The following is a 25467-nucleotide window of genomic DNA, read 5'->3' as shown; positions in this document are numbered from 1 at the left end:
TACAATACAATAAAAAGGTCAGACAACAAGGCCAACACCAAGAATCCCATACCCCTCCCTCATATCCCCCTCTTATAGACATTTAGCTTCGGTATATTGCCTTTGTTACAATTAATGGAAGCATATTACATGTTACTGTTAATTACAAACTGTAGTTTACATTGATTATATTTTTCTCCAATACCATCCCATTTTCAGCACCTTGCAAAGTTGACATTCATTTGTTCTCCCTCATGTAAAAACATTCTTTAATTGTTCATTTAATCATAATCATTGACCACTGCAGGTTTCACTAAGTTATACCATCCCAGTCTTTATCTTCTCTTTCCTTCTGGTGTCCTAGATGCCCCTAACCTTCCTCTTACAACTGTACTCACAGTTATTTTTGTTCAGTGTGCTTACAATATTGTGCTACCATCACATAGTATTGTGCTATCTGTTTCTGGCTCTATACCTGTTGAACATTCTGTACTCCTTCAGTATCAAATGCCTGATCTTTACCTTCTTTCTATCTCCTGGTATCTTCATTTCTACATTCTTTTCCAAACCTCTCTTTCCTGTCTTTTCCTATCTGTCTGTAGCATTCCCTTTAGTATTTCTTGTGGAGGAGGTCTCCGGTTCATGAACTCTCTCAGTGTCTGTTTTTCTGTAAATATTTTAAACTCTCCCTCATTATTGAAGGACAGTTTTGCCAATATAGGATTCTTGGTTGGCAGTTTTTCTCTTTCAGTCTCTTGAATATATCATACCACTGCCTTCTCGCCTCCATGGTTTCTACAGAGAAATCCACAATTAGTCTTATTGAGCTTCCCTATATGTGATGGATTGCTTTTCTCTCGCTGCTTTCAGAATTCTCTCTTTGTCTTTGACATTTGAAAATCTGATTGTCTTGGAGTAGGTCTATTTGGATCAATTCTGTTTGAGTTACACTGCACTTCTTGGACCTGTAATTTTATGTCTTTCATAAGAGTTGGAAATTTTCAGTAATCATGTTTTCTGCCCCTTTTTCCTTCTCTTCTCCTTCTGGGTCACCTATAACATGTATATTCATGTGCTTCATGTTGTCATTCAGTTCCCTAAGCTCCTGCTCATATTTTTCCGTTCTTTTCCGTATCTGTTCTTTTGTGTGTAGGATTTCAGATGTCCTGTACTCTAGTTCAGTAATCCTTTTTTTTGACTCTCCAAGTCTGCTGTTGTGTGTCTCCATTGTGTTTTTCATCTCTTCTATTGTGCCTTTCATTCCCATGAGTTCTGCCATTTGTTTTTTCAAGTTTATGAATTCTTCCTTATGGTCAACCAGTGTCTTCTTTATATCCTTCATCTCTTTTGTCACATTTTCCTTTAACTCACTGATTTGATTTAGATTTGTTTGAACATCTTTAATTAGTTGTTTCAACTCCTGAGTATCAATTAAGGTGTTAGTCTGTTCCTTTGACTGGGCCATACTATGTGTTTCCTGGTGTGGCTCATGATTTTTGCAATCTAGACATCTGATTTTCTTGAGTAGTGTATTCTGCAGGTTGTTTCCTTTCTTTTGCCTTGGGTTTCCTTGTTGGTTTTCTTTCATTTCTATATTTCTTTGTTTTTCTCACTGGCCAGTTGTCAGATTGGCTCTGCCCCCCATTTTTCCCCCAAAATCAGGCACCCACCATGGCCTGCCACAGGGATGGGAGGTAGGCACTGGGCACCCTAACAAATTCACTCTGTGTGGTAATATAGACCTGCTGGCTTCCAATGGTGCTGTTTTCCACCAACCAGCAAGACCTGGCTTTGTTTTAGAGCCCTACTTTAACAGTTGGGTTGTCCGTATTTCTCAGCCAAAACAGGGCTGGGATTCTGTGAAGGGCATGTAGATCAGCTACTGTTGTCCTAATAAAGGGTCTGGAACATCTTTTTAAGTGTTTCTATTCCCTTGCACTTTCCAGACTGTCCAGCAGATGGTGCTGTTCGGTAACTTAATTGTCCTCAGAGGCTGCTTTGCCTCTGAGCACAGGCTGTGTCTACACAGGTGAGCTGAAACTGCAGGATTCCTATGTCTTCACTTTGCCAGCCAAAATCTGGCTCGATGGAGTGCTATACCTGTGGTAGAGTACTACCTCAGTGGACCTAGTACTCCAGCTGTCCTAAAGGCAAGGAAACGGCTGTCGTCTGCTGTTTCCCTCAAGGGTGGGGGAAAGGTTTTCAGACCCAGAGCTGGAATCACAGTCTCTGTCTACATTTTCTCAGTCTCTTTGTCCCACAGTGACCTGGGCCTTGAAATGTTCTCCCCTGTCTCCCGGGTCTTCAAACAGTGGGACTATTTCTCACTGCTGTAAGAGATTTTAAAATATGTGTCCCTTGTGAGAAGGGACCTGTCTGCTGATTCTGTGCCTTTTCCACTCAGAGACCGAGTCAGGGGGAGGGGAGGGACCGGACCGGCTGGTCTGGGATGAAGATTCATACCTGATATTTCTTCTTTTTCTTCCATTTGGCATCTGAAGGGTCATTCTCTGGTCTATATCCTCCTCCACAGTTTCAAACAATTCAGAGCTGTCTTTTTTTTTATTGAACCTCTGGAGAGTTTTTAGTAGCTGTTTATGTTGCCATGTTGATGATGTCACCCTTCTTCACATATGCTCTTTCCCCCAATTCCTTGCCAAGCTCTCCCAAGGATCCTCTCACCATCTCCACTGTGCTCCAGTGGGGCGTGTTCCAATGGGGTCTCCACACTGGGCCTCTATGTTCTCCAGATCAGCAAGGAATGAGAAATCAAACTCTCCCTTGTGTTGACATCTCTACCTCTATCCATGATTCTCTTGGAGTTGGGATGGAGGATAGCCCTCCCTCTTCAGTCCTCTCCTTATAATGCCAGTTCTGCCAACCCTAGTTGTTGGTGGCTGTCTTTAGAATGGAGTGGAACAGAACAAATCCTAGTCATCATCCTATTAAAGAATCATTCTCTTTACTCCTATATGGGCACTTGCTGCACTGTATTGAAATTACCTGTTTAACTGTTTAGAGCTTCTGCAAGACCATGCTCACCATGAGGAAAAAGACTGTGCTTATCTTTTTCACAGCTTTTACTGTTACTCTGTTACTCCTCATTTCAATTTTATCTTTGTTTATTCACTAAGAGCAGTTTTAGAATTCACAGACACTGTCAGTCCTGAGAAAATTAGGGTCATCCTTTATGCTCTTTTAAATGAAACCTTACTTCTATGACAGAGAACCAAAGTGTCACTGATTCAATTAACATAATATTTGTTCCCTTAGAAGATATCCAGACAGTGCTTTATTAAGAGCTGTTTCTATGAAAATTAAAATGAATTACATGTATTCAGCATGTTGCACTCAAGGGGCATTGGTAATTTAAAGTAAGTGATTAGTATTCAATTTTAAAGGGGTGTGTAGATTCTGGGATCATATACTAATCTTTTGGGAGCAGATCATTTGTCCTGGCTTGAGTCCTCAGGCTATTTATAGATCCTGCCCAAGAGGAGTTTTGGTTCATGATGCTGTCAACATTGCATTATTTCTAATCTCTTAATTTCTGAATTCATATACAAAAACCACTCACCTCACACTTGGGAGCCACTCCTATCGGGGTGAGGCTAAAACAGAGGAAAGAGCTGCTCAGATCTGATGTGGTAAAGCCACTTGAAGGGTGACTTCCTCAGCCTTCCGTCTCTAGCTCCTGCCATCTCTCTCTTGCTCACCCCCTTTCTTAGCCAAAGAGATGGCTTAATATCCAGTAAAAAATGATTCCAGTAGCTACTTTACTTATCCATTTAACTGAAATGAAATGGCTTTCTCCAACATAAACCTAAGATTGTACATTGTCAAAGTGGTAACTAGTTGGGGAATTTAATCCAGTCTTCTCAATTTTATTTGGGAAGTAATAATGAGAATTCTTTTTTCCAGCAGGAAGGACCTATCAAATAATCTAGAAAAAATTCCTCATTTTACTAAATAGAGAACCAATACTCAAATGTGCTCTAGTCCAGTGATCTTTCTACCTGGTCCCTTGCTGTTAAAAATGGAAGAAACAGAAGAAGACTGTAGGGGTATTGTAATTCAATTAAGATAATCAAATTTACCTGCATGGACTAACTCATGAGCAATATAAGAGAGTACATAATTACATGGTACAGATAGTAGGTACGTATAATGGGAGATGAAATAAAAGTGGAAGAATTGGTACCTGAACTGAATTTAGGTAGGCAGGAAAGAAGGAGAAGAGAATACCAAAACACACAAGGGCAAAAGTGAGCTACTGAGGGTGACAGTGATGTGAGCTGGAATTGTAAGGAGACCGATCTGATTAGAACAGAGGGTATATTTTAAAAAGTAGTGGAGAATTACATTGGATAAGAAAGGTGGATTTGGATGATGTGAGAAATGACATACTAGATTAAGGAATCTGGACTTGAGCAGATACAAGGGTACTGTGGTTTTTCACATAGGGAAGAATCCAAAGTTAAAATACCACTTTGTGCTGGCAAATAATTTGTCCTAATTTTTGGTTCTGACACATTCAAGTACTCAGTGAATTCCTATTGATGGCATGATGGCCTATTGATGGCACAATTACATTTATAAGCTTTGTAAAATCTTTGCAATACCTATCAAGTCTGACTTATAGTGGGTTCAGAATTTTAGTTTGAATTTCTGCTTGCTACTTAGCCACATGTCTGCATGCTCTGTTAGTCTGCTTTCTATCTCCAAGCCTAAAATGAAAATGTAACAGGATGAAATAAAATGTCCTCATCCCCCCTATACCACTTACCTCCTTGCTTTGGCTAGGGGAGAAACAGTCATTTAAGATAAACAAATTAACTATAATTCAGGATAGGAAAGGTGGGAATATTTTCTTAGCCTAATACAGTCTGGCTTATTCCCAAGAAATAAGGTCAAAATTATGTTAATGTAGTGGTTATCGATTTTTAACGTATAGTATATAGGGGTTTTCTTAAGGAAATTAACTCTCAGGGTAGGATAAATGTGTTGAATGTATTTTGATTTATTTAATATTAACTCCAGGAGAAAACCAAAGGCTTACCCTTTCCACAGGAGAAGCAATCAGACAGCGAATCCCTTTAGTCAATGAGTAGAACCAGAAGCAACTGGCAAGCAACAAATAGCTAAAACTGTAAAATGTTCAGGATAAAGGAAGAAACTAAGAGAGCCTGAAATGTTATTTTCTCTTTGGAGTGATGGGAGAAACCCTGGACGCTGCCAGGAAGTGTGGGAAAAGAGGGTTAAGGGACTGAGACAATACCAAGAAGGACAGTTCTGAAGCTCTAGGGACAACCAGCCCACCCAGGGGTCTGGGAAGGGAGAATTCATCCTTTGAACAATACAAGGGAGCAAAGCAGCTAGATCAAAGAATCCAATCATCTAAATGTATCCCAGAAGAAATGCTTAACCCTTCATAGGTCTCAGTGATTAACTCTAAAAATACTCTACACATACATATTTAAGCTTATCTTTTTTTTTTCCCCTATGTGTAGAGTATTTGCTTCCAAGTCCTCTAGTTGCTTCTTTTTCTTTTTCTATTTCTTTGTTTGTTTTTTGTTTTTTTTTGGTTAGGGTTGGTCTGTAGCAAAAAGCAAACAAACAACTTCAATACCCTTGCATTCCCCTTTTCATTCTTTGAGTACTCTCTCTTTCTCCCCAGATATCCAGAATCCAGGACCCCTTCTGTTAGGAGTAAATGTACTGGCCTTCTCCACTTCTTTCTAGTCTCATAGTCTCACAACCACTGAAGAGATCATTTTATAACCCTGTTCCATAGCTGAACTCTTTCTCTTTTATTGCTATAACCACAGCCTCCTTGCCTGTCACCTCTACTACCTGCCAGACCTGCCCCCTAATGCTGCTCTCTCCATTACTCCAGCTTCCTCCATTTCCTCGGTCTATTTAACTTATGTGTCATCTAGACCACCTATTTGGCCTGAACTTCATTGTCTGCTACTTTAGGACTTCTCTCTCTAGCATTCTAGCTTCAGTTAAACACCTTGACATTCACCTTGGACCAATATTCTCTCTCCTAGGACTGCAGGGGATTGCTGAATGAAACCAGAATGCAAGGCTGGCCAGGCCCACTGCACTAAAACTTCATGTCCTCAAACTTCACCTAGGTCCTCATTACTCTTAGTCTGTTGAGTTTTTTTCAAAATTATTATTTTTTTTAATTTTACAACAAAAATTACTTTTGTGATCATTTTGTGTGTATTATAGGAAGGTGGTAGAAGATAAGAGGTGTCTAGGGATAAAACCCTTGCTAGAAGGACAACCTGTGGAACATAAGAAGAAGGGGTCTCCTGCACAGGTTATAAAAATTACAAAAATTCCCAGTGTTTTATTGCCACAATACTGTATCAAATGAAATATATCCAAGTGCCTGAACATCCTAACATTGTACACCTTGGGTAGAGTTGAAAGGAGCTGGAGAAGTGCAAAACTATCAAGCATGTAAAAGCTACTCATGTGATAGCTTCTGTGACCGAGAAAATGACTCAAAGTGTTTCGTAATTTTGGAGTATAAACTCAGCCCCTGGGTGCTGACGGCTCCTAACTTCCAGAAAAAAAATGACGACAAAAATTAACACTGCCCCCAAAAGTTGCTGTTAAGGGTTAACATTTGGCAGCATAGTAGAGTGGCTAAGGACAGCACTTCTGCCATTAGATTATTCAGGTTCAAATTTTGGCTCCCTAGTTTACTAGACACATGACCTTGAGTAAATTAAGTACTCTTACATAATTTAAGATTTTGGTTTTTCACCTGAAAAATGGGAATAGAAACTACTTCATGCATTTGTGAGGATTAAATGAGATAACACATGTAGAGAACACGGCACTTAGTACTGCTGTAAATGTGAGCTATTATTATTATCATTTAAGTACCATATGCAAAAGGTACACATATGGAAATTATCTTAATGGGGTATCCTAGGAACATTATTCAGGTATTAATTTTGAATTTATATGGAGAACTTATTTTACAAAGCACTCTGAGACTGCTTAAAGAACAGTAGGAAAAAACTGAGAGGTGACATTTTTTCAAATACCAAGCATTAAATCAGATGTTATTTGGTATTTATATAGAAATGCTTGGATAAAACACTCTGATAGAGTTTCCTTTTTGAGAGAAAACAGGATTCAGAGTTATGAAAAGAAGATGTTGAGAAATTAGATGTGATTTCTTTCTAAGGGCTAATAAAATAGAGTCCATATTAGGTGATTTATTATAGATGAGAGAAATCACTAGCATAAAAGCATCCATGGGATTAACATGACCCCAGTGGCTAAAAAAAATGTATCCCCAAACTTTTCTGATTTATGATACTGTTATCATTGGTTTCAATTGTTAATATCCAAAATTGATGTCATAAAATTGATTAATTTTAAAATTAGAGTTCATTAATATTAATAACTGACTCCTGGGAATCTCATTAACTCCTTTGAAATAACTGGAAAACCATAGGATACTGTAATAGCAATATTAGAAATACCCAGAGTCTACAAATTGAATTTTAAAAACAGAACTGGACAAATATTTTTGTCAATATCCAATCTGTTTGGGGTATTAATTCCTAAGATTTTCACAAATGTATTAAAATGATACAGCTTGTTGTAAAAGTTGGAAAAGGATAGTAAAGGGATTTAGGCATAACATACGAAACGTTTGCTCCCTTGAATCTGCTTCAGAGTTCATTACAAATTAGCAAAAGACATATATTTTATGGTTTTAAACAAGAAATTCCATTTTAGTCCTTAACAAATACACTGTCTAAAGTTTCCAAATCCGATAATAAAGATGAACACAGCTAAGGAGTGAAGTGAGCTGGAATGATTAAAGGGTAATAAAGAGCGCTTACAGCTACTTTGAATTCAATGCTATTTTTCTTCTTAGGCTTGAACTCTAAGCATGCATTTTAAATCTAATAAATTTAGAATCTATTTTTTTAACCCAGAACATTTTGTTCAATGTTTATTACTTAATTCTGTTTACTTATGTTAAAGAAAATGAAACTTTCAGTTTGTAAGGCTAATGTTAATACAAGAGCGCCACCCAGTGAACATGCTGTAAATACAAAAATGTTACTAGAATTTACCATTTTCCTTAAATATTAGTGTATTTTTGGTATATTTATAGCTTCTTTTTACATAAAATTAAACACTAAAACACTAATTCAAAAACATATAAAAGCATTATACATTTTTACCTATTTATTCATAATTAACTATAGTTTGGACATTTAAAGGATATTCCTACACTTCTGAGTAAAGGTTTTTGCATATTAAAGATTACCTGTATAGTAATTAAATGTTAACAGCAAGCAATTAAATGTTTGCTGATAAGAGAAACACATCATTGTTTCCTCCCACATGAAATGTTAGACATTATTTTAGGCATGTCATAAAATGATGACCCTCCTTTTCTTAAGTAGGTTTCATCTACATCTCACAATACATTCAAAGATTTTGTCTGATGCCATGATTATAGAATGCATGTTCATGGTTCCACTTCAGCCTGTGATCCATAATTTTTAAGATGTCATAATTTTTAAGAGGTCACTAAACATTATTCAGTATTCACATAAGTGAAATGGATGATGACATCAATGATACTGCCACAGAATTTGTAAATCAGTTGATAATGCGATGTGGCCAAAAATGCAAATATGATCTCAAAGAGCACTAATATTCCACCCTATATCGATCAGTCCATAGTTGGAGTATTATTTTCCGTGCTAAGCCCATACAAATTGAATGAACATATTTTTGTCATCTTTTTATCTCATACAGGAAATATAAGGTCATGGGGTGGGGGGGAAGAACCAAAGTATATACAATAAAAAGAAAACTGTTTTCACTCTGACCCCTATTTCCCTCTTCATAGGCTAACATTATAACTAATTTCTCCTGTTGAATGCAGGATGCTTACAAAGTAGTGATTCAGCTGGACAACAAACACTGACTGGGTGACCTCCTTGAGGCAGATACTGTGTTAGATGCTGGGGAATCAATGTAATCATGAACCCTGTGCAGCAGTGGAAACAGACACAACACAGACCATTTCAATATTATATAACCTTTTTATTTTTTTTAATATGTAAAGAAACTACCCCGACAAGAACTATACACCCAATTGCCATACATGTGCACACTGTCATGTGAATGTCTCACTGGCATCTCGAGATAGACACACCCAACACTGCATCACCAGTCATCTCTGTAAATGAGTTTGCCTCTGTTACCTAAATCTGAGAATGGCACCTCATTTCTCTAGGTGCTCAATCCAGAAAACTTTCCTTCATGTCACAAATATTTAGAGTATCTACAATGTGTAAGGGCTTGCGTTATGCTGTGGGTATATTATGGCAAATAGGGTAGTCTCTGTCTTCACTAAAGCTTGTTTTATGGAGCTCCATCCTTGATTCACCCACTTCTGCACTCCCGATTCAATCAGACACCAAGTTCTGCCACTTGAACTTCCTAAATTCCACTGGAATCTATCTCTATCCACAATGGTAACATAGTATAGTCTGCCAGCTTCTTTTCCATGGATTACTACAATGATTTTCTAACTGGCTTCCCTCCCTCTAGTCTTACCACTCTTCATCTCCTTTTCTTCATGGCAACTGGATTCATCATCTGAAGTATACAACGAATCAAGTTGAAATCCTTCAAAATTACTATTACCCTTAGGAAGAAGTCCAAACTTCTTAACATGACTAGTGATGCTCTTCATGATCTGGTCCATGTTTACCTCTCCAGCCCTAGGTTTAGAATCTCTAGTTCCTCGACTGCTCTCTTCTCAGGTCTGGGTCTTCATGTGCTTTGTTAACTCAATCTGTAACCCTTTAACCTGGTTATTCTTAAAAACACAGAATCAACCAGACTGAAGTGAATTTCTTTTTATTACATGTCTTTCTCCCCTACAAGAATACAATCTCTGTCAGGTCAGTTATTAGATTGGTTATTACCACATTTCCTTTTTCATTATATTCCCAGTATCTAGCTCAGTGTATGGTACAAAATAAGGTGCTCAACAAATATTTCTTGAATGAATGAATACCAAGAAAGCCAAATGGATGCCTGACTCAGCTTTTGTAGTAAAGAAAGCTTCTTGACAACTGAAAAATAAGTAATGATGAGTCAAGCAAAGAAAAGCAGGACAGTCCAGACAGAGTTCACATGAATGAAAAAAGGTCTCAAAATATAAAACAGCCTCAAGTTTGGGAAGTGAGTATGATGGGAGGAGAGTGGAAAGATCAAGAGAGGCATGTACAAAAAGTACAGAGGCAAGTACATAGGATTCCAGGCGATGGAGTTGGACTTTATCTTGGAGGTGATATGGGGAGGAAGGGATGTAGAGATTTAAGTTGGTGAGCAAAATTGTCAGATTTACAATTGAGACCAGCCATTCTGGCTGCTACTATAATATGGATTTGGTGGTGCAGGTATGTGTGTGTATGTTTAGGGGTTGGGATCCTGGTGGGGAGGGTGGCAAGACTGGAGACAATGAGATAGAACCGGTAGCAGTGGAAATGAAAAGACAAATTTGAGTTTAAACAGCTCAGGAGCCATTCCAAAAGGACCCATCCAAAAGTATGCAAGTAAGTCTGAATCTCAAAGAAGAGGTCGGGGCTAGCAGCAGTTCTGAGCAAACAGGTTAAAACAAAAGAGTGGATGACACTGCTCAATGTGTAAGATACAGACAGAAAACCAACTTAAGGTTGGAACTTTGGGAAATACTGTTCAAAGGGCAGGCAGAAATAGTTCCTTAAGAAGTATGAGGCAGGTAGAAGGACCAAGACAAAAGCAAACGGAGTTGGATTTCAAGGAGGGTCTGATCAATGATATGAAATGTAACAGAGAGGTCTAGAAAGAGAAGCATTGAGAAATAGCATACATGGAGGAGCTACATTTAATCTTCTGAGACAGACAGATGCAGTAGATAAATATGGCAGTGAGGGAAGTGGGTAGGCAGGAAATTAAGGTAAAGGTTGTAGGATGGCTTTAGTTTTCCCAATTAACCAGGAAAAAGGCCCCTGAAGATGTCTGTGGCCCCTAGGGAATCTTTATTCAAATGAATGAGTTCCTTATGGTAACTAGAGATTAGGACCCTGTTTTAGTATGTGACCTATTCCTACCACACTAGACCAACTGAATAAACTTTTCATCCTTACTGATCTGCTAAAAATAAAGCAGAAATAACAATTCCTAAGACCTGTCTCTTTAAAAAGACATTTGTTTGTTTTAACCAAAAGCACTGGCACCATAGAACACCATTTGCATTAAACATAGAGTCCCTGCTGCAGGCAGCCATGGTCTCAAAGAGCATCCCCATCTTGTTACTCAAAGAGTCACTCAGTCCTTATAGGTCTGTCACCCAGCCTCTAAAGTACAATCTAGAAAGGAAATATAGAATTAAAATTAGAAAGTAAACAGGCATAAAAAATTGCAGATGCATGTGGGTGTGAGTTAAGTACTTGAAAAATACATTAGACTATCTTGGTAACTTTCTAATAAAGAGAGAAATTAAGGTTGGGATGGGGGTTGAGGAAAGTGGTAAATTCCTGAGAAATCACTGAAAGTTGTAGGACAGAGAACTGGTCAAGGATAAATTAAAGCACTGTCAAGAATCAGAGGGCCCAGCTGAAGTTAGAGATCAAGACGTTGTGGTATGTCACTCTGTGTAATTTTCTCCACAGTACCCAGCTAGAGATTTACTGGATAGAAATATGGTTAACACTCTGGAAGACATATGGGTCAAAGGCATCAGACATAAGGTTGTCTGGATGCTGATAAACCACAGACTAGGCTGGGAAGGGAAATAATGGCAGGGAGGGCTGAAAGGGGAAACAAAACAGAAGGAGCTGAAAAATAAGATGACACTGTCAAAAAGAACACTGGAGTTTGATTTTCTATTATAGTTAGTGTCTTCATGTGTGATTTAAAAAAATCTCCAGAAAATCTAAAGTGAGAATCCTGCTGTTCTACCCTCCACCTCACACTGTTCACTACTAGGCAACCAAACTGTTAAAAAGACAGATTTATCCTTGCAATTGAGATAATATAAACAAACACTCAATAGTTTTTTCCCATAATTTTAATTCTAATTTAACTACCAATTTGCGATATCGATAGTAAAATTATCCCCAAATAACCAATTATTTTATTGTAGACACAGTTGTCCTGACCTTTCTTCCTTCACCTCATTTTTCTGTCTCCCTGTGGTCTACTCTATTCTTGGCTTATATATGGGTCACTGTTTCTTGTTTAGACTCTCAACAACAGTTCAGACTTATGTTGAGCACTTACCGTTTGCAAGTTATTTTATTAGGGACCATGTATAAATAATTATGTTAAAATAATAGCTAATACTTGTCAAGTGCTCACAATTCTGCCAGACACTTTCAGCACATTCCATGAATTAATTCATTCAATCCCATAAAGCAGATAGGACTTTTATCACTATTTTTAAGATGCAGAAACCAGCTGAGTCGGTTTAAACACTTGTCTAAAGCTATAAAGGTGGAATGGTGTAACCAAGGGTTTAAACTGAGCTCTTTCAGACTCCAGAGCACTGCTTTCAGCTACTTTTCCTGCCTCTAAAGTGGGGGGTTTGCATGCAATAAGTAATATCAATATCAATTTGATTTTCAATAAGAAAAGTCTCTTTTTTTCCCCCTCTTTTCTTCATGGATTCTGATATCTTCCTATCTATTTTCCTGATCTACTTTTGAGTTTTACTAGTTTCTGGCTTTGAGACGTGCACCAGTAAATGGATATGGAAAGGGAAAAAGAAAGGTATAGACCTCTATACTAATTGGTATAATCCTTCAGCCCACACAACAAAGCACCAAAATTTGTGTCTATTTTCAACCAAACCTTTCTAGTATTTTTATTTCATCTAGTGCAGACTCCCCATCTAACATACAACCTTCACCAGATAATGCTCTACCTATAACGATATGCAAGTCCTAGTTTGTTCTCAAATAAACCTCAATAAAACTTGGGGGTTTCACCCCTGACAACTAGTTCTGTCATGTTTTCCGCTGCTAGACCTTGACGTCTGATATATAAAGTGCGGTGTTTCCACTCTTGCCTGGAAACTCATGTAAAAAATATAGATTTGTGGGCCTATTATTCAAAGTCTAACTCACTCGGGTATAGGCAAGTTTGGGAAACAACTCACGGTGGAAAGCACCTGGAGTGCCTGGCTCCTGAGGAAGGATGAAAGAAGGGAGAGAGAAGCCAGGATTAGCAGATCTGGGGTTTACTCCAAACAGTGCTACTTACCGCATAACGGGGAACAAATCAATTCCTTTGAGCCCCAGTGTTGTTGCTTGTAAAAGTGAGATTTTACCAAACGAACTGTTAAGTTCTTAACACTTTTCGATGTCCTGTTTATGAACGCTGAATCAGTGAACTTCAGTTCCCATCTTGGCTATGCTATTTGTGACCTACTGTGCGCGGCCCTGGACGGGTTGATGATGTCCCTGTGATTTCGAGTCCTCGTTTGTAAAAAGCACATAATGACAGTATCTATCCGCAACCTTCGCACCCCTTTTTTAAAGAAGCCCCAAAGAAACAATGCCTATGAATCATTCAACACAGAACTGGGCTCATTATCAGTGCTTAACAAATATCGGTAATATTATTATTACACTGCGACTCTCTGACTTACCCCTGACCCCCTAAGAGACCCACGTCCTCTTTCCGTTGCCACTCTGAGCTTTGCCTAAGTATCCCAAAACCCTCCATTAAATTCTGCTTTTCATCTCGGACCCCAAAGGTCTGGAAGAACACCGGAGCAACCCGGAAGAGATCCCACTTCCTGCTGAATTCAGGTTCCGACTAGACACCAAATCCGCGGCAAATTGTTCCGCCCTGGGTTTTCCCACCAACGCAAGATCCATTTGCTTTAAGTGTATTGAGCCCAACAGGCATCCGGCGCAGGGGGGCGGGAGTGGGCTTGCAGGAACGGGGCGGGGCTTCCCGTAGGAGGCGGCAGGTTTGAAAAGTGACAACGGTCGATATTTGTTGGTTTTTTACTTCGCCGGCGGCTGTTTGCTGAAGTCGCCGCCTTCCTGTTGATCACTGGTGCGGTAGGTGAGAGCGAATCGGCGCGAGAGGACTGAGGAAGGTAGAATAAGGGCGCCCTCTCCCTCTGGAGACATGGGCAAGAGTCAGGATTCCTGGCCTTGCATGTTTTCGTGGCGCTCAACAATGAGGTGAAGGCTGGAATCCAGCTTCTGGGAGGTGGATAGTTCCTTTTTATTTTATTTTAGCTACAAAAACAACTCGAACTCAGTTCTTTCGAAACAAATGGATGCAGTATAGACAGTAGTAGGAAAAGAATTGACCTGATGCTGCTCAATTTAAGCTTGTATTTTTAAATCCATTTATTTGGAAGGGTGGTGGTAACGGGGTTTATTCGGTTGCAGATGCTTATCAGCTTCCTCCTAGATCTCCGTTGCTCAGGCATTGCTTCCACAAATCTAAAACCAAGAATCAAAAAGCAAAAATATCATACTTAATCCAAAATTTAAAGGAAGAAAGCGATGTATGCATGGAACTATATATGCCGGACACGATCATTTTCCCTGAATGAGTTCAAGGAACTTGTTACTTAATTCATTGAGGCTGGACGTTATTTCTGTTCTCCTTTTAATCTCTCCCTCTTGGAATTGTATTTTCACAAACCAATTTATTTTAGCAAAGCATAATGTATAAAACTTAACAGCTGTTCTTTCAATACTTATTCTGCTCATCATCTTGGTGTTGCAAATGAAGTGATAATGAGCAGTTAATCTCTGCTACTTACGAGGCAGTCTGAGAATCACTTTAATCATTTATATACTATTTAGGTAAGATTTAATAATTTATATACTTTATCCTACTAAATAGCTAAAATTGTAGTTGGAAGATGTCTTTCAATCTCTCTCTCTCCTTCTCTCCCTCCCTCCCTCTCCCATCTCCTCCTTTACATACGTGAATGAATCAATTGGAACTGAAATTGTACTATGAAATAAAGATAGAAGTTGGATACGGAAAGAGATTCCAAACAGAAACACTGGAAGTTTGGGAAAGGAGTTGGAGGAAACTAACTTCGAGCTGAAAGTTCATTAGGCTATTAAATTGTAAAAGGTTTTAGAAACCAAGCAGAAAAATTTGTGTTTGATGTGGTGGGTAGGGGGAGTAGCTGAAATATTTTTGTATGGACGTTATGGGATGCATTCAGTGTCATATAGATTAATGTGATAACACCATACCAGACATTGAGAAGAGAGGAATGTATGGTGTTATTAATTTTGAAGATATTTTATCCCTACTTTTTCTCTCTACTATAACAGTCTCCAATCCAGATGTAGTCTGTTTAAGAAGAGTGACTTTTTCTGTGGTCTTTCTTTGGCCCATTCCTATTTCTACAATTTTAAATCTATGACTTAGATGAAAATATAGAATATGTATTTATGATGAAATGTACATTTAGTATGTGAGGTGGCAGAATCTAGATTCAAAAAGATCCTGACTTGAGAATAATAGCTTGGAATTATTAAATTTAATAGTAGAAAATGCAAACCCTTGCTCAAAGTTCAAATAATCAATTAGTAAGAAAAAAGATGCGGAAGGTCTGGCTTTTTATAAGTGGGTCACATTGAAGAAGTCCTGGGGTTTAAACTGATCATACATATATATTTGTCAGCGATTGCCCACGGGAGCACATTGCCTCTTGTATTAATACTGTGCCCTAGGCAGACCATATCTGGAATTTTGCATTCATTTTGGGTATTGCATTTTAAAAGACATGGTCAAAAAAAGTGTTTTAGAGGCAGGTGAGTAGGATAGTAAAGTTTCAGAAATAATATTATATGAGTGTCTATGCTTAAAGAAATTATACTCAGCCTTAGAGAAGAGAGGACTGAGTAGAGGCAGGATAGCTTTCTTCACATTTTGGAAAGTGGTATCATGTAAACAAGGAATTTAATATATTCTGTGTAGTCACGGTGATTAGAAATAGGACTAGTGTATAAAAGTTATAACAAAGCAGATTTTCTACACTGCATGAGGAAGAGTTATTTACTTACTACAACCATTCTAAAATGGAAAAAGTTGCCTTCTGAGTTTAAGCAGAACTGAGAAGTCATTTGTCAATCATCTTTAGAATAGATTTCTCCATTTGTTAGAGGTTAGGCAAGTTGCTAAAGCTTCTTTTTAATCCTAATATTCAAAGAAATGTTAGCAGCCTAAAGAAATCAATTTTCAGAATTATGGGTTATTTCAATTTGTTTGCAAAACTCAGTATATTCACACTGAATCTCTGGGATCATGCTGTTTCCCGAAGAGTAAGGAGAGCTGTAAGAATAGGTGTGTGTTGCCTGAGTGGCTAAGGCAGTGCTGCTGCTACTGTGGCTGCTCTTCCTCTTCCTCCTCCTATTACTATTCTAGTAGAATATTCTGCTGATGGTATTGCCTCTAAGCCTTGCTTTGAGGATTCTCAGGGTCTGCTTAACCTTCCTGCTGCTCAAGTTGAGGAAGAACAAAATGAAACACCACATGGTTTCTCATATGTCTATTCAACCAAAATCCTTCTTCCCAAATGAAAGAGAGCAGCATTGGGAAAATTAGCAGAAAATTACTGTGTCATTTTGGAAAAGAATTTTCTGTTTATCTTGCTAGGATATTTGATGATAATTAGTACTACTATAATCAAGTTAAATTTGCCTTGCTAATTTTGTCTTCTTATCAGCTTCCAGATAATGAAAACTGTGTCATGCTTCTCATATATGTTTATTACTCCTTCAGACCAGCAGGAAACTCCCAAGATGGAAACTTTGTCTTTCCCCAGATATAATGTAGCTGACATTGTGACTCATGTTCGCAACAAGATCTTAACAGGCGCTGATGGTAAAAACCTCTCCAAGAATGATCTTCATCCAAATCCAAAGGTAAAATGTGGTGGTAGTTACATGTGGTATGATGGTATTTGAGAACAAAGTAAGCTGCTAGGTCTGTAGTGCAGCAAGAGAGCATGTACCCTACTCTTTGCTACAGGCCAGTCATTTTAATCCAGAGAAAATCTCTCACATAGTGTAATATAAAAATAACATTAAGTTTATTCATGGTGCTGCTTCTTTATTTCCATTAGGAATTCAATTCTTTAATATGGTTGTTTTCTTTAAAAATAGTCCCTAAACCTTAGACCTATTAAGGTATATTAAATTTTATTATTATTACTGTTATGGAAGTGATGGTCTGAGTATGTTACTTATTGGTAGGGCATGAAGGAACTTATTCCAAGTAGTTTCCAACCACAAAAACACAAAACAATCCTCTTTGGAAAATTAACAGATTAATTTTCTTGCATTATATCCCAGGGGTGAATTGACTTGTTTTGATAGGCATTGTTCTTTATCTCTTTAGTTATCCAATGCAAAAATAAACTATAATAATAATAAACTATTATTTCTCTAATAAAGAAAAAAAAAATTTAAAAAAGAATTAGAGAAAATCCCAAAGTCTCCTTCTAGTTTCCTATATTGGTAGTAAAAGCTGGTTTAATGATATAGAACTCAAACCTTTTTGGCCTTGGTACCCATTAATTCTTTAATATAGAAGTAATATTCTCAGAATAAAGACAGGTCTTTAAATTGAATAAATTCAACTTTATTAAAAAATTACTGTATTTTTCCTAATTTTTCACTTTACTGCTCACCCAATAGAACAGGTTCACAGGCTAGCATTTGGGAACCACTGATTTAGAAGATCAAACTAAAAATTCCTGTTTTAACCCTGTTAAATTTATACCCCTTTCTTCAAAGTGTTCACTTATAAATTTTAACATCTGAGGCATCAAGCAAGGTTTCTCATGGCTTTTTTTGAAAATGCATCTTCACTGTGCCATTATTCCTGCCACCTGCTGACTGCCTGTTCTGAAAGACTAACCCTGCTTTCTCAATTCCCTAACACAGATAGGTTGCTTAGATTGGATTTGGATATATTTGCTCATATTCTGTATATACACTTAAGCAACTAATCTCTTTGATATCTTATTACATTGAGCAAACTGAAAAGTCCCATAAAGTGTTTTAAATTTTGGAAAAATTAAGAAATATTTCAAGGGGAATTTTAGATTCCCTTTCCTTCTTTTCATTCACTTACTACAATATTGGATGGTAATGATGACAGAAGTAAGACTTGCAAGTCATTCATCAGAGTATTGAAAGTTGTTTTCTCTTATAGCCTGAAGTCTTACACATGATCTACATGAGAGCCTTACAAATAGTGTATGGAATTCGACTGGAGCATTTTTACATGGTGGGTTTAAGATGAGGGAAAATTATGTTCTTTTGCTGCATTTCTCCTGTTCACAATGCATTCCTGATTTGCAGGAGAGGGCGCTCCTGACTATTGAAAAGTTTATTGTAGTAACCTATGTATTAACAAAATCTTCTTTTTTTAACTATTCTTAAGTATACAAGTCAAGGGAATTCATTACATTTATAACTTCACTTTATTTTTAATGAATTCAAAGACTTCTGTAAAATTAGCATCAACTTGCAAAGGAATTTAGCGTAACAATGGTTTCTCTACATTTATAGCTTTAGTTTACTTTTAAGCTAAGATGAAAACTATAGTAAAAGACCAAAATGATGCTTACAAATTATTCATACTATACAGTTATTTTCACATTTACAGGTTTGTCTTCAGAGATTATAGTAAACAGCAGCAAAACCTTCATAGATATTGTTCTCTTCTCAGTAAGGACTCACAAATTAGAGTAGAAGATAGGCAGCAAGATTGAGAACAATTGAAATGAGGCATCTGTACTTTTATCAGATTAGGTATTTCCAGTAAGAAAGATCATTATTTATAATCGTTCTTGTTAAATCAACAACACATCATCTGAAGATGCACTAAAAAATGCAGTGCCTTTGGTATCTTATCAATATAATTGCGTATTGTTTAAAATCAAAGGCTTTCCACTTACTAGCTTTGAAATTGTTAAGCTTAGCTTCTTTGTCTATAAAACAGGGGTAATACTGTCTCATGGGGTTCTTGTAAATACTAAAAGAAAATATATGTAAAATGCTTGGCATAGTACTTGATACTTAGTAAATGCTAACCATACTTTTATTTTTTTATTCAGTTAAAAAATCTTTATTGAGCACCCACTGTGAGCCTAGCATTATTAATATTCATGGGTACTCTAGCTTTGTGTTAATATCTTTGTTAATTTTTTTTAAATTTAATGATAAATGAATATATTTTCTTATTAATGTATGTTTAAGATTTCTTGAGGTTGAAAATTTTTTCTCCTTTTGTTTCAATGTGTAACTTGGATTTGTGATTTATTACAACTAGATGCCAGTGAATTCTGAAGTCATGTATCCACATATAATGGAAGGCTTCTTACCAGTCAGCAATTTATTTATTCATCTGTGAGTAGAGAATGGTTTATTGTCTTAAGCTACAAAATTATTTACATTATATTAAGCTTTCTTAATGACATGATTTTCTTTGTGAAGGAATTTCTCCCATCTCCTGCTCCACTCCCATTTGTATACATTTAAAATTGTAGACTTCTACGCAGCATACCTAACTTCCTCAACTGCCAGCAATTTCTCAGGATACTTTCAGTTGAAGTTCAAAGATGTTGTGAATCTAAAATTGTTTCCTATCTTTGTGGAAGGTTTTTAGTTCTTAAAGAGGCTTAGTGCCTACAAGAGCGTATGTTGTTTATTAGAATATATTACAGAAATACTTGTGTAATATTCAGAAAATAGATTTCTGATTTCAGTGCTATAAGATTATGCATTGTAATAGACTCTGACTTAGTCGTTTTACATTGAGAAATATATTCATAAATCTCTTTCTGAAAATAAATGTTTATATCCTGTGGCTTAGTATATAATTTACAAAACATTTTTCAGTATTCTTTCTCCGTTTTATCTTCAAGGGACTCATTTCTGCCCATCTGTCGGGTGAATGACTTTGAGATTGCTGATATTCTTTATCCAAGTAAGTTAGAATTTAAAAGTTTTTAATATCTAATGTTTCATCCTTTCATTGATAAATATTAAAAAAAAACTTGGAGGAAACTACCATGTAGAAATTCATATTTATATCACTTATTTTCTCTAAATGATTGTATCTATAACTGGCACATAAAGATACTCATAAATGGAAGCTAGGTAGAGCTTTAGACATGAACCATTCCTTGGTTTCAAATATAACATTAGCATTTTATATTTTATGATATTTTAGAATTATTTTCTAGGATAGAGTGCTTATTTAAACTGGCTTTTAGATAGCTTGTCAAATTCTTAAGGATGATTTTTTTTGTATATTATTGGAATTTTTTCCTTTATGTATCCACATAAAAGCTGTTTTTGTGATTATTTTTTCTTAACTCCTTTCATCTAAATAATGTTCTGTAAATTTGAAAATATGAATAATGTGTAAAGTGTGATGTTGCACAGTAGTTTCATCATACCAATTTTATCAAATGTAACAATTCCTTTTTATTATCAAGAGTATCTTTTAGCATTGTGTTAAGAGTAGTCATGATATATTAGAATGTAAAATTCTACCTCTATTTAAGTGTCCCTTAAATTGTTTGACTCTGATATTATATATACATTATTTTAAAAGAGATTTGTGTGCTATTTTTAAAATTTGTCTTTTATTTTTCAGATCTCCTGCTTTATTTTTTAGTTTTATTAATGTATAATTTACAATATTTTCCAATTTTCTGTCTATAATTGGATGAGTTTTAATAAATGTATACATTCATGTAACCACCACTATAACATTTCCATGACCTCCAAAAGTTCTCTCAGATTCCTTAACATTTAGTCTTCTGCAGCCACGCTCTGGTCCCTACCAACCATTCAGCTGCTCTCTATTACTATAGTTTGTGGTTTTAGAATTTCATATAAACAGAATCATATAGTCTGTAGGTTTGGCTTCTTTAAGTTAGCATAATGCTTCTGAGATTTCATCCATGTTATTGCCTTTATTAGTACTTTTTTCTTTTTATTTCGAAGTAGTATTCTATTGTGAATATATACTATGATTCGTTTATCCATTTTTGGACTTTGAATTGTTTCCAGTTTTTGGCCATTATGAACAAAGCAGCTGTGAATATTAGCATACAATTAGTGGAGACATGTGGTTTCATTTCTCTTGGGTAAATACCTAGGAGTGGAATTGCTGGTTCTTGTAGTAAGTATATTCTTAACTTTTTAAGAAAATTGCCAAATTTTTCAGTGACTGTATCATTTTGCATTACCACAAGCAATGTATGAACTTTTCAGTTGCTCCACATCCTCCACTTCATATTTTCAGTTTTTAATTTTAGCCATTGCAGATGTGTGGTGGTATCCATTTTAATTTGCATTTCCCTAATGAATAATAATGATAAGCATATTTTCATATGCTTATTTGCTATCTGTACATCTTCTTGGTGAAGTGTCTTGATAAAAATCATTTGCACGTTTTTGTTGATTTTTTTTTTGATCATTTAAAAAAAATGAATTGTCTTATTGAGTTGTAAGGCTTCTTCAGGTATTTCAGAAACAAATTGTTTATCAGATATATATTATGCAATTATTTTCTCCTGGTCTATCACTTGCCTTTTCAATTTCTTAACAGTATCTTTTAAAGAGGAAAATATTCTTAAATTTTGAAGAGCCTAACTGATAAATTTTCTATTTTATATCTCATAAAACTATATGTGTGTGCGTCCAATCAAGAAGTCTTGGCCTAATTCAGGGTCACTAAGATTTACTTCTATATTTTGTTTTAAAAGGATTACAGTTTTAGCTCTTATTGTTTAATGTTAAAGTTTTGTATATGGTGTGAGGTAAGGTTAAGGTTCTTTTTTTTTTTGTATATGGATATCAAATTATTCCAGTACTACTTGTAGGAAGATTATCCTTTCCCCTTTGAATTACCTTGGCACTTTTTGCCAAAAATCGGTTGTTCGTGTGTGTGTGTGTGTGTGTGTGTGTGTGTGTGTGTGTGTGTGTACATGCGTGCATGCATTTCTGGGCTTACTGTTCTGCTCCACTGATCTGTATATCTATCTTTACACTAGTCAGACTACTTTAATTATTTTAGCTTTATAGTAAGTTTTGAAATCACAGAATATAACTTCTCCAACTTTGTTTCTTTTTTTCAAAATTGTTTTGGCTATTCTGGGTCCTTTGCATGTCCACATAAATTTTAGAATCAGCTTGTCACTTTCTATCCCCCCACACCATCCCAACCCACCCCCAAAAAAGCCTATTGAGATGTTACTTGAGATTATGCTGAATGTATGGTTCATTTTGGGGATAATTAACAGTTTAATAATGGGCCTTCCAATCCATGAGCATATTATATCTTTCCATTTGTTTAGGTGGTCTTTAATTTCTCACAACAATGTATAAATTTCAGAGCACAGGTCTTATATGCATTTTGTTAAATTTATTCTTAAGCACTTCAAATTTTTAGTCATATTATAAATTTTTTAATTTAGATTTCTAATTGGTTATTCCTAGTACAAGAAATAAATTGATTTTTGTATATTGACTTTGTATCCTTGATCTTGCTAAAAATTCACTTATTATTTCTAGTAACTTTTGTATATTTCTGAGGATTTTCTACATCAATGATTATGTTGTTACAAAGTCAAGGTTACTTTTTTTCCAATGAAATGACTTTTATTTCTTTTTCTTGCCTTCTACACTGGCTAGAACTTCTCTTTTTATATTGAGTTGAAATGGTTGAGTGCAAACATCATTACCTTTTTCCTGATCTTAGAGGAAAAGCATTCTTTCATAATTAAGTATGATATTAGTTGTAGGATTCTTTTTAGATGCCCTCTATCAGGGTAAGCAACATCTTTTCCAGTCCTAGTTTTTTATAGTTTTTATGATGAATGGGTATTAAATTTTGTCAAATGCTTTTTCTGCATCTAGTGAAATTATCATGTAGTTTGTCTTTTTTTTAGGTTAGTGAATTATATTTGATTTTTTAATGTTAACCAACCTTGCATTCAGGATGAACTCCATTTGGTTATAATATAGTATATTTTTAATATCTTGCTGTATTTGATTTCCTAATATTTTGGTAAGGGTTTTTTGTGTCTATGTTTATAATGGACATTGGTCTGTAGTTTTCTTATAAGATCACTTAGTGAATGATCTGGGTATTAAAGTAATGCTGGCCTTTTAGAATGAATTTGGAAAGTTTCCCTCTTCCATTTTCAGGAATAGTTTTGTAAAATTTGTATTATTTCTTCCTTAAATGTTTGGTATAATTCACCAGTGAATCTTAGTCCTGGAGATCTGTCTGTGGGAAGGTATTAAATTATTAATTTAAATTTTTAGTAGGTAAAGAGGTATTCTGGTTCTTTATTTGTGAAGCTCCTGAGTGAACTTTGGTAGTTTCCCTTTTTCAGGGAGTTTATCTGTTTTACTTAAGTTAGCCTACTTATTTAACATAAAGTTGTTCATAATATTTCCTTATTGTTTTAATGTGTGTGGGGTCATTAGTGATGTCCTTTCCCTGTCTTATTCCTGACATTAGTAGTTTGTGTCTTCTCTTTTTTTCCCTGACCAGTCTGACTAGAGGTTTATCAATTTCATCAATCTTTTTAAAGAACCAGCTTTTGGTTTCATTGATTTTTCTGTATTATGTTTCTGTTTTCTGTTTTATTGATTTCTATGCTTATAGTTATTCCTTCTTTCCTTGTGCTTATTTTGGGTTTCATTTGCTCTTTTTTTCCCCTAGTTTTATAAGATGGAAGCTGAGGTCATTAATTAGAGATGTTTGTTCTTTCCTAATATAGGAGTTTAGTGCTAAAGATATGTCTCTAATCTAGTGCAGTAGCATGCCATCAATTTTGATATATTTTTGTTTATATTCAGTACAAAATATTTTCTAATTTTTCTTTTAATTTCTTCTTTTATCCATGGGTTATTTATAAGTGTGTTGTCTAATTTCCAAGCATTTAGTGAATTTTCAGCCCTTTGTTATTGATTTGTAATTTAATTCTTTTGTGATCAGAGAACTTAATTTATATGATTTGAATTGATTTAAATTTATTCACATTTGTTTTAAGACCTAGAATATGGTACATATTAGTTTTCTATGGCTGCTGTAATTAATTAACACAAACTCGGTGTCTTAAAACAACACACATTTATTCTCTTATAGTTCTGGAGGTCAGAAGTTCAAAATGTGTTTCACTGGGCTAAAGCCAAGGTGTCACTAGGGTTGCAATCTCTTAGGAGACTCTTGGGGAGAATTCATTGCCTTGCCTTTTCAGCTTCTAGAGCTACATTCCTTGGATTCCTTGGCTCATGGGCCATATTCCATCATCAGAGCCAGAACTGGAGCATCTTTAAATGTCTGCTTCCACTGTTGCATTGCCTTCTGTCTTTTGTCTGTAGTCAAAACTCCCTCCACTCTAATAAGGGCACTGGTGATTGTCTTTAAGTCCCACCCCAATAATCCAGAATAATCTTGTCATCTCAAGAGCCTTAATTTAATTACATTTGCAAAGCCATGTTGCCATGTAAGATAACTTGCACAGGTTCCAGGGATTAGGACCCAGATATCTTTGGAGGCTGTTATTCAATGTACTTTGTGGTCTGTCTTGGTAAATATTCCATTTACACTGGAAAAGAATATGTATTCTGTTATTGGGTGGAGTGTCCTTTACATTTCAGTTGATTCACTTATTGAATAGTATTGCTCAAGTCTTCTGTATCCTGTCAGATTTTCTGCTAATTGTTTTATGAACTGTTGATAGACAGATGTGACCTTCAGATATGATTGTTTTTTCAGTTTTGGCTTCATGTATCTTGAAGCTCTTTTATTAGAGGCATATACATTTAGAATTATGTCCTTTTGTTGACATATTCTTTACCTTGAAATCTACTTTGTTTGATATTAATTTAACCATTCTAGTTTTCTTTCTATTCATGTTACCATGACATTTCTTCCTTTTACTTTTAACTTATCCATGTCTTTATATTTAAAGTGGATATCTTATAGAGAACATTTAGTTAGGTCTTGCTTTTTTATCCAATTCCACTATCTCTGCCTTTTAATTGGACCGTTTCGTCCATTTATATTTAATATAGTTATTGGTATGTTTGAGTTTAAATCTGCCATTATGCTTTTTGTTTTTTATTTGCCCTGTTTTTTGTTCTGGTTTTTCCCTTTTCCTGTATTCTTTTGTTTTGTTGGAATATATTTTATTTTAGATAGTTATATATATGCAGAAGATATATTCCATTTATCTCCATTATTGGCTTATCAGCTATATAATTTTTTTATTAGAGAAGTTGTTGGTTTACAGAAAAAATCATGCATAAAATGCAAAGTTCCATATATTAACACCTTGCATTAGTTTGGTACATTTGTTATAATTCATGAAAGAACATTTTTTAATTGTACTATTAACTGTAGTCC

General features: G+C 35.7%; 1 protein-coding gene across 3 annotated transcripts in view; it reads left to right on the top strand.

The window, feature by feature from the left end:
* Positions 1-13987: 13987 nt before the first annotated feature.
* NUF2 (NUF2 component of NDC80 kinetochore complex) overlaps positions 13988-25467 on the top strand; it is a 33021-nt gene continuing 21541 nt past the window's right edge. The window contains exons 1-5 of one of the 3 annotated variants that reach the window (XM_037813215.1): positions 13988-14102; positions 16804-16946; positions 18241-18315; positions 19363-19439; positions 19958-20019. In XM_037813215.1, coding sequence (XP_037669143.1) covers positions 16824-16946; positions 18241-18315; positions 19363-19439; positions 19958-20019 — 337 coding nt within the window. In that variant the 5' untranslated portion in view covers positions 13988-14102; positions 16804-16823. Of the gene's footprint in view, positions 14141-16803; positions 16947-18240; positions 18316-19362; positions 19440-19957; positions 20020-25467 lie in introns of all 3 variants that reach the window. The other 2 variants (XM_037813227.1, XM_037813222.1) reach the window with 2 other exon arrangements.

The sequence above is a fragment of the Choloepus didactylus genome, chromosome 2 (genome assembly GCF_015220235.1).
Source record: "Choloepus didactylus isolate mChoDid1 chromosome 2, mChoDid1.pri, whole genome shotgun sequence".
NCBI classification, from domain to species: domain Eukaryota; kingdom Metazoa; phylum Chordata; class Mammalia; order Pilosa; family Megalonychidae; genus Choloepus; species Choloepus didactylus.
This window is presented reverse-complemented; position numbering and strand designations above follow the sequence as displayed.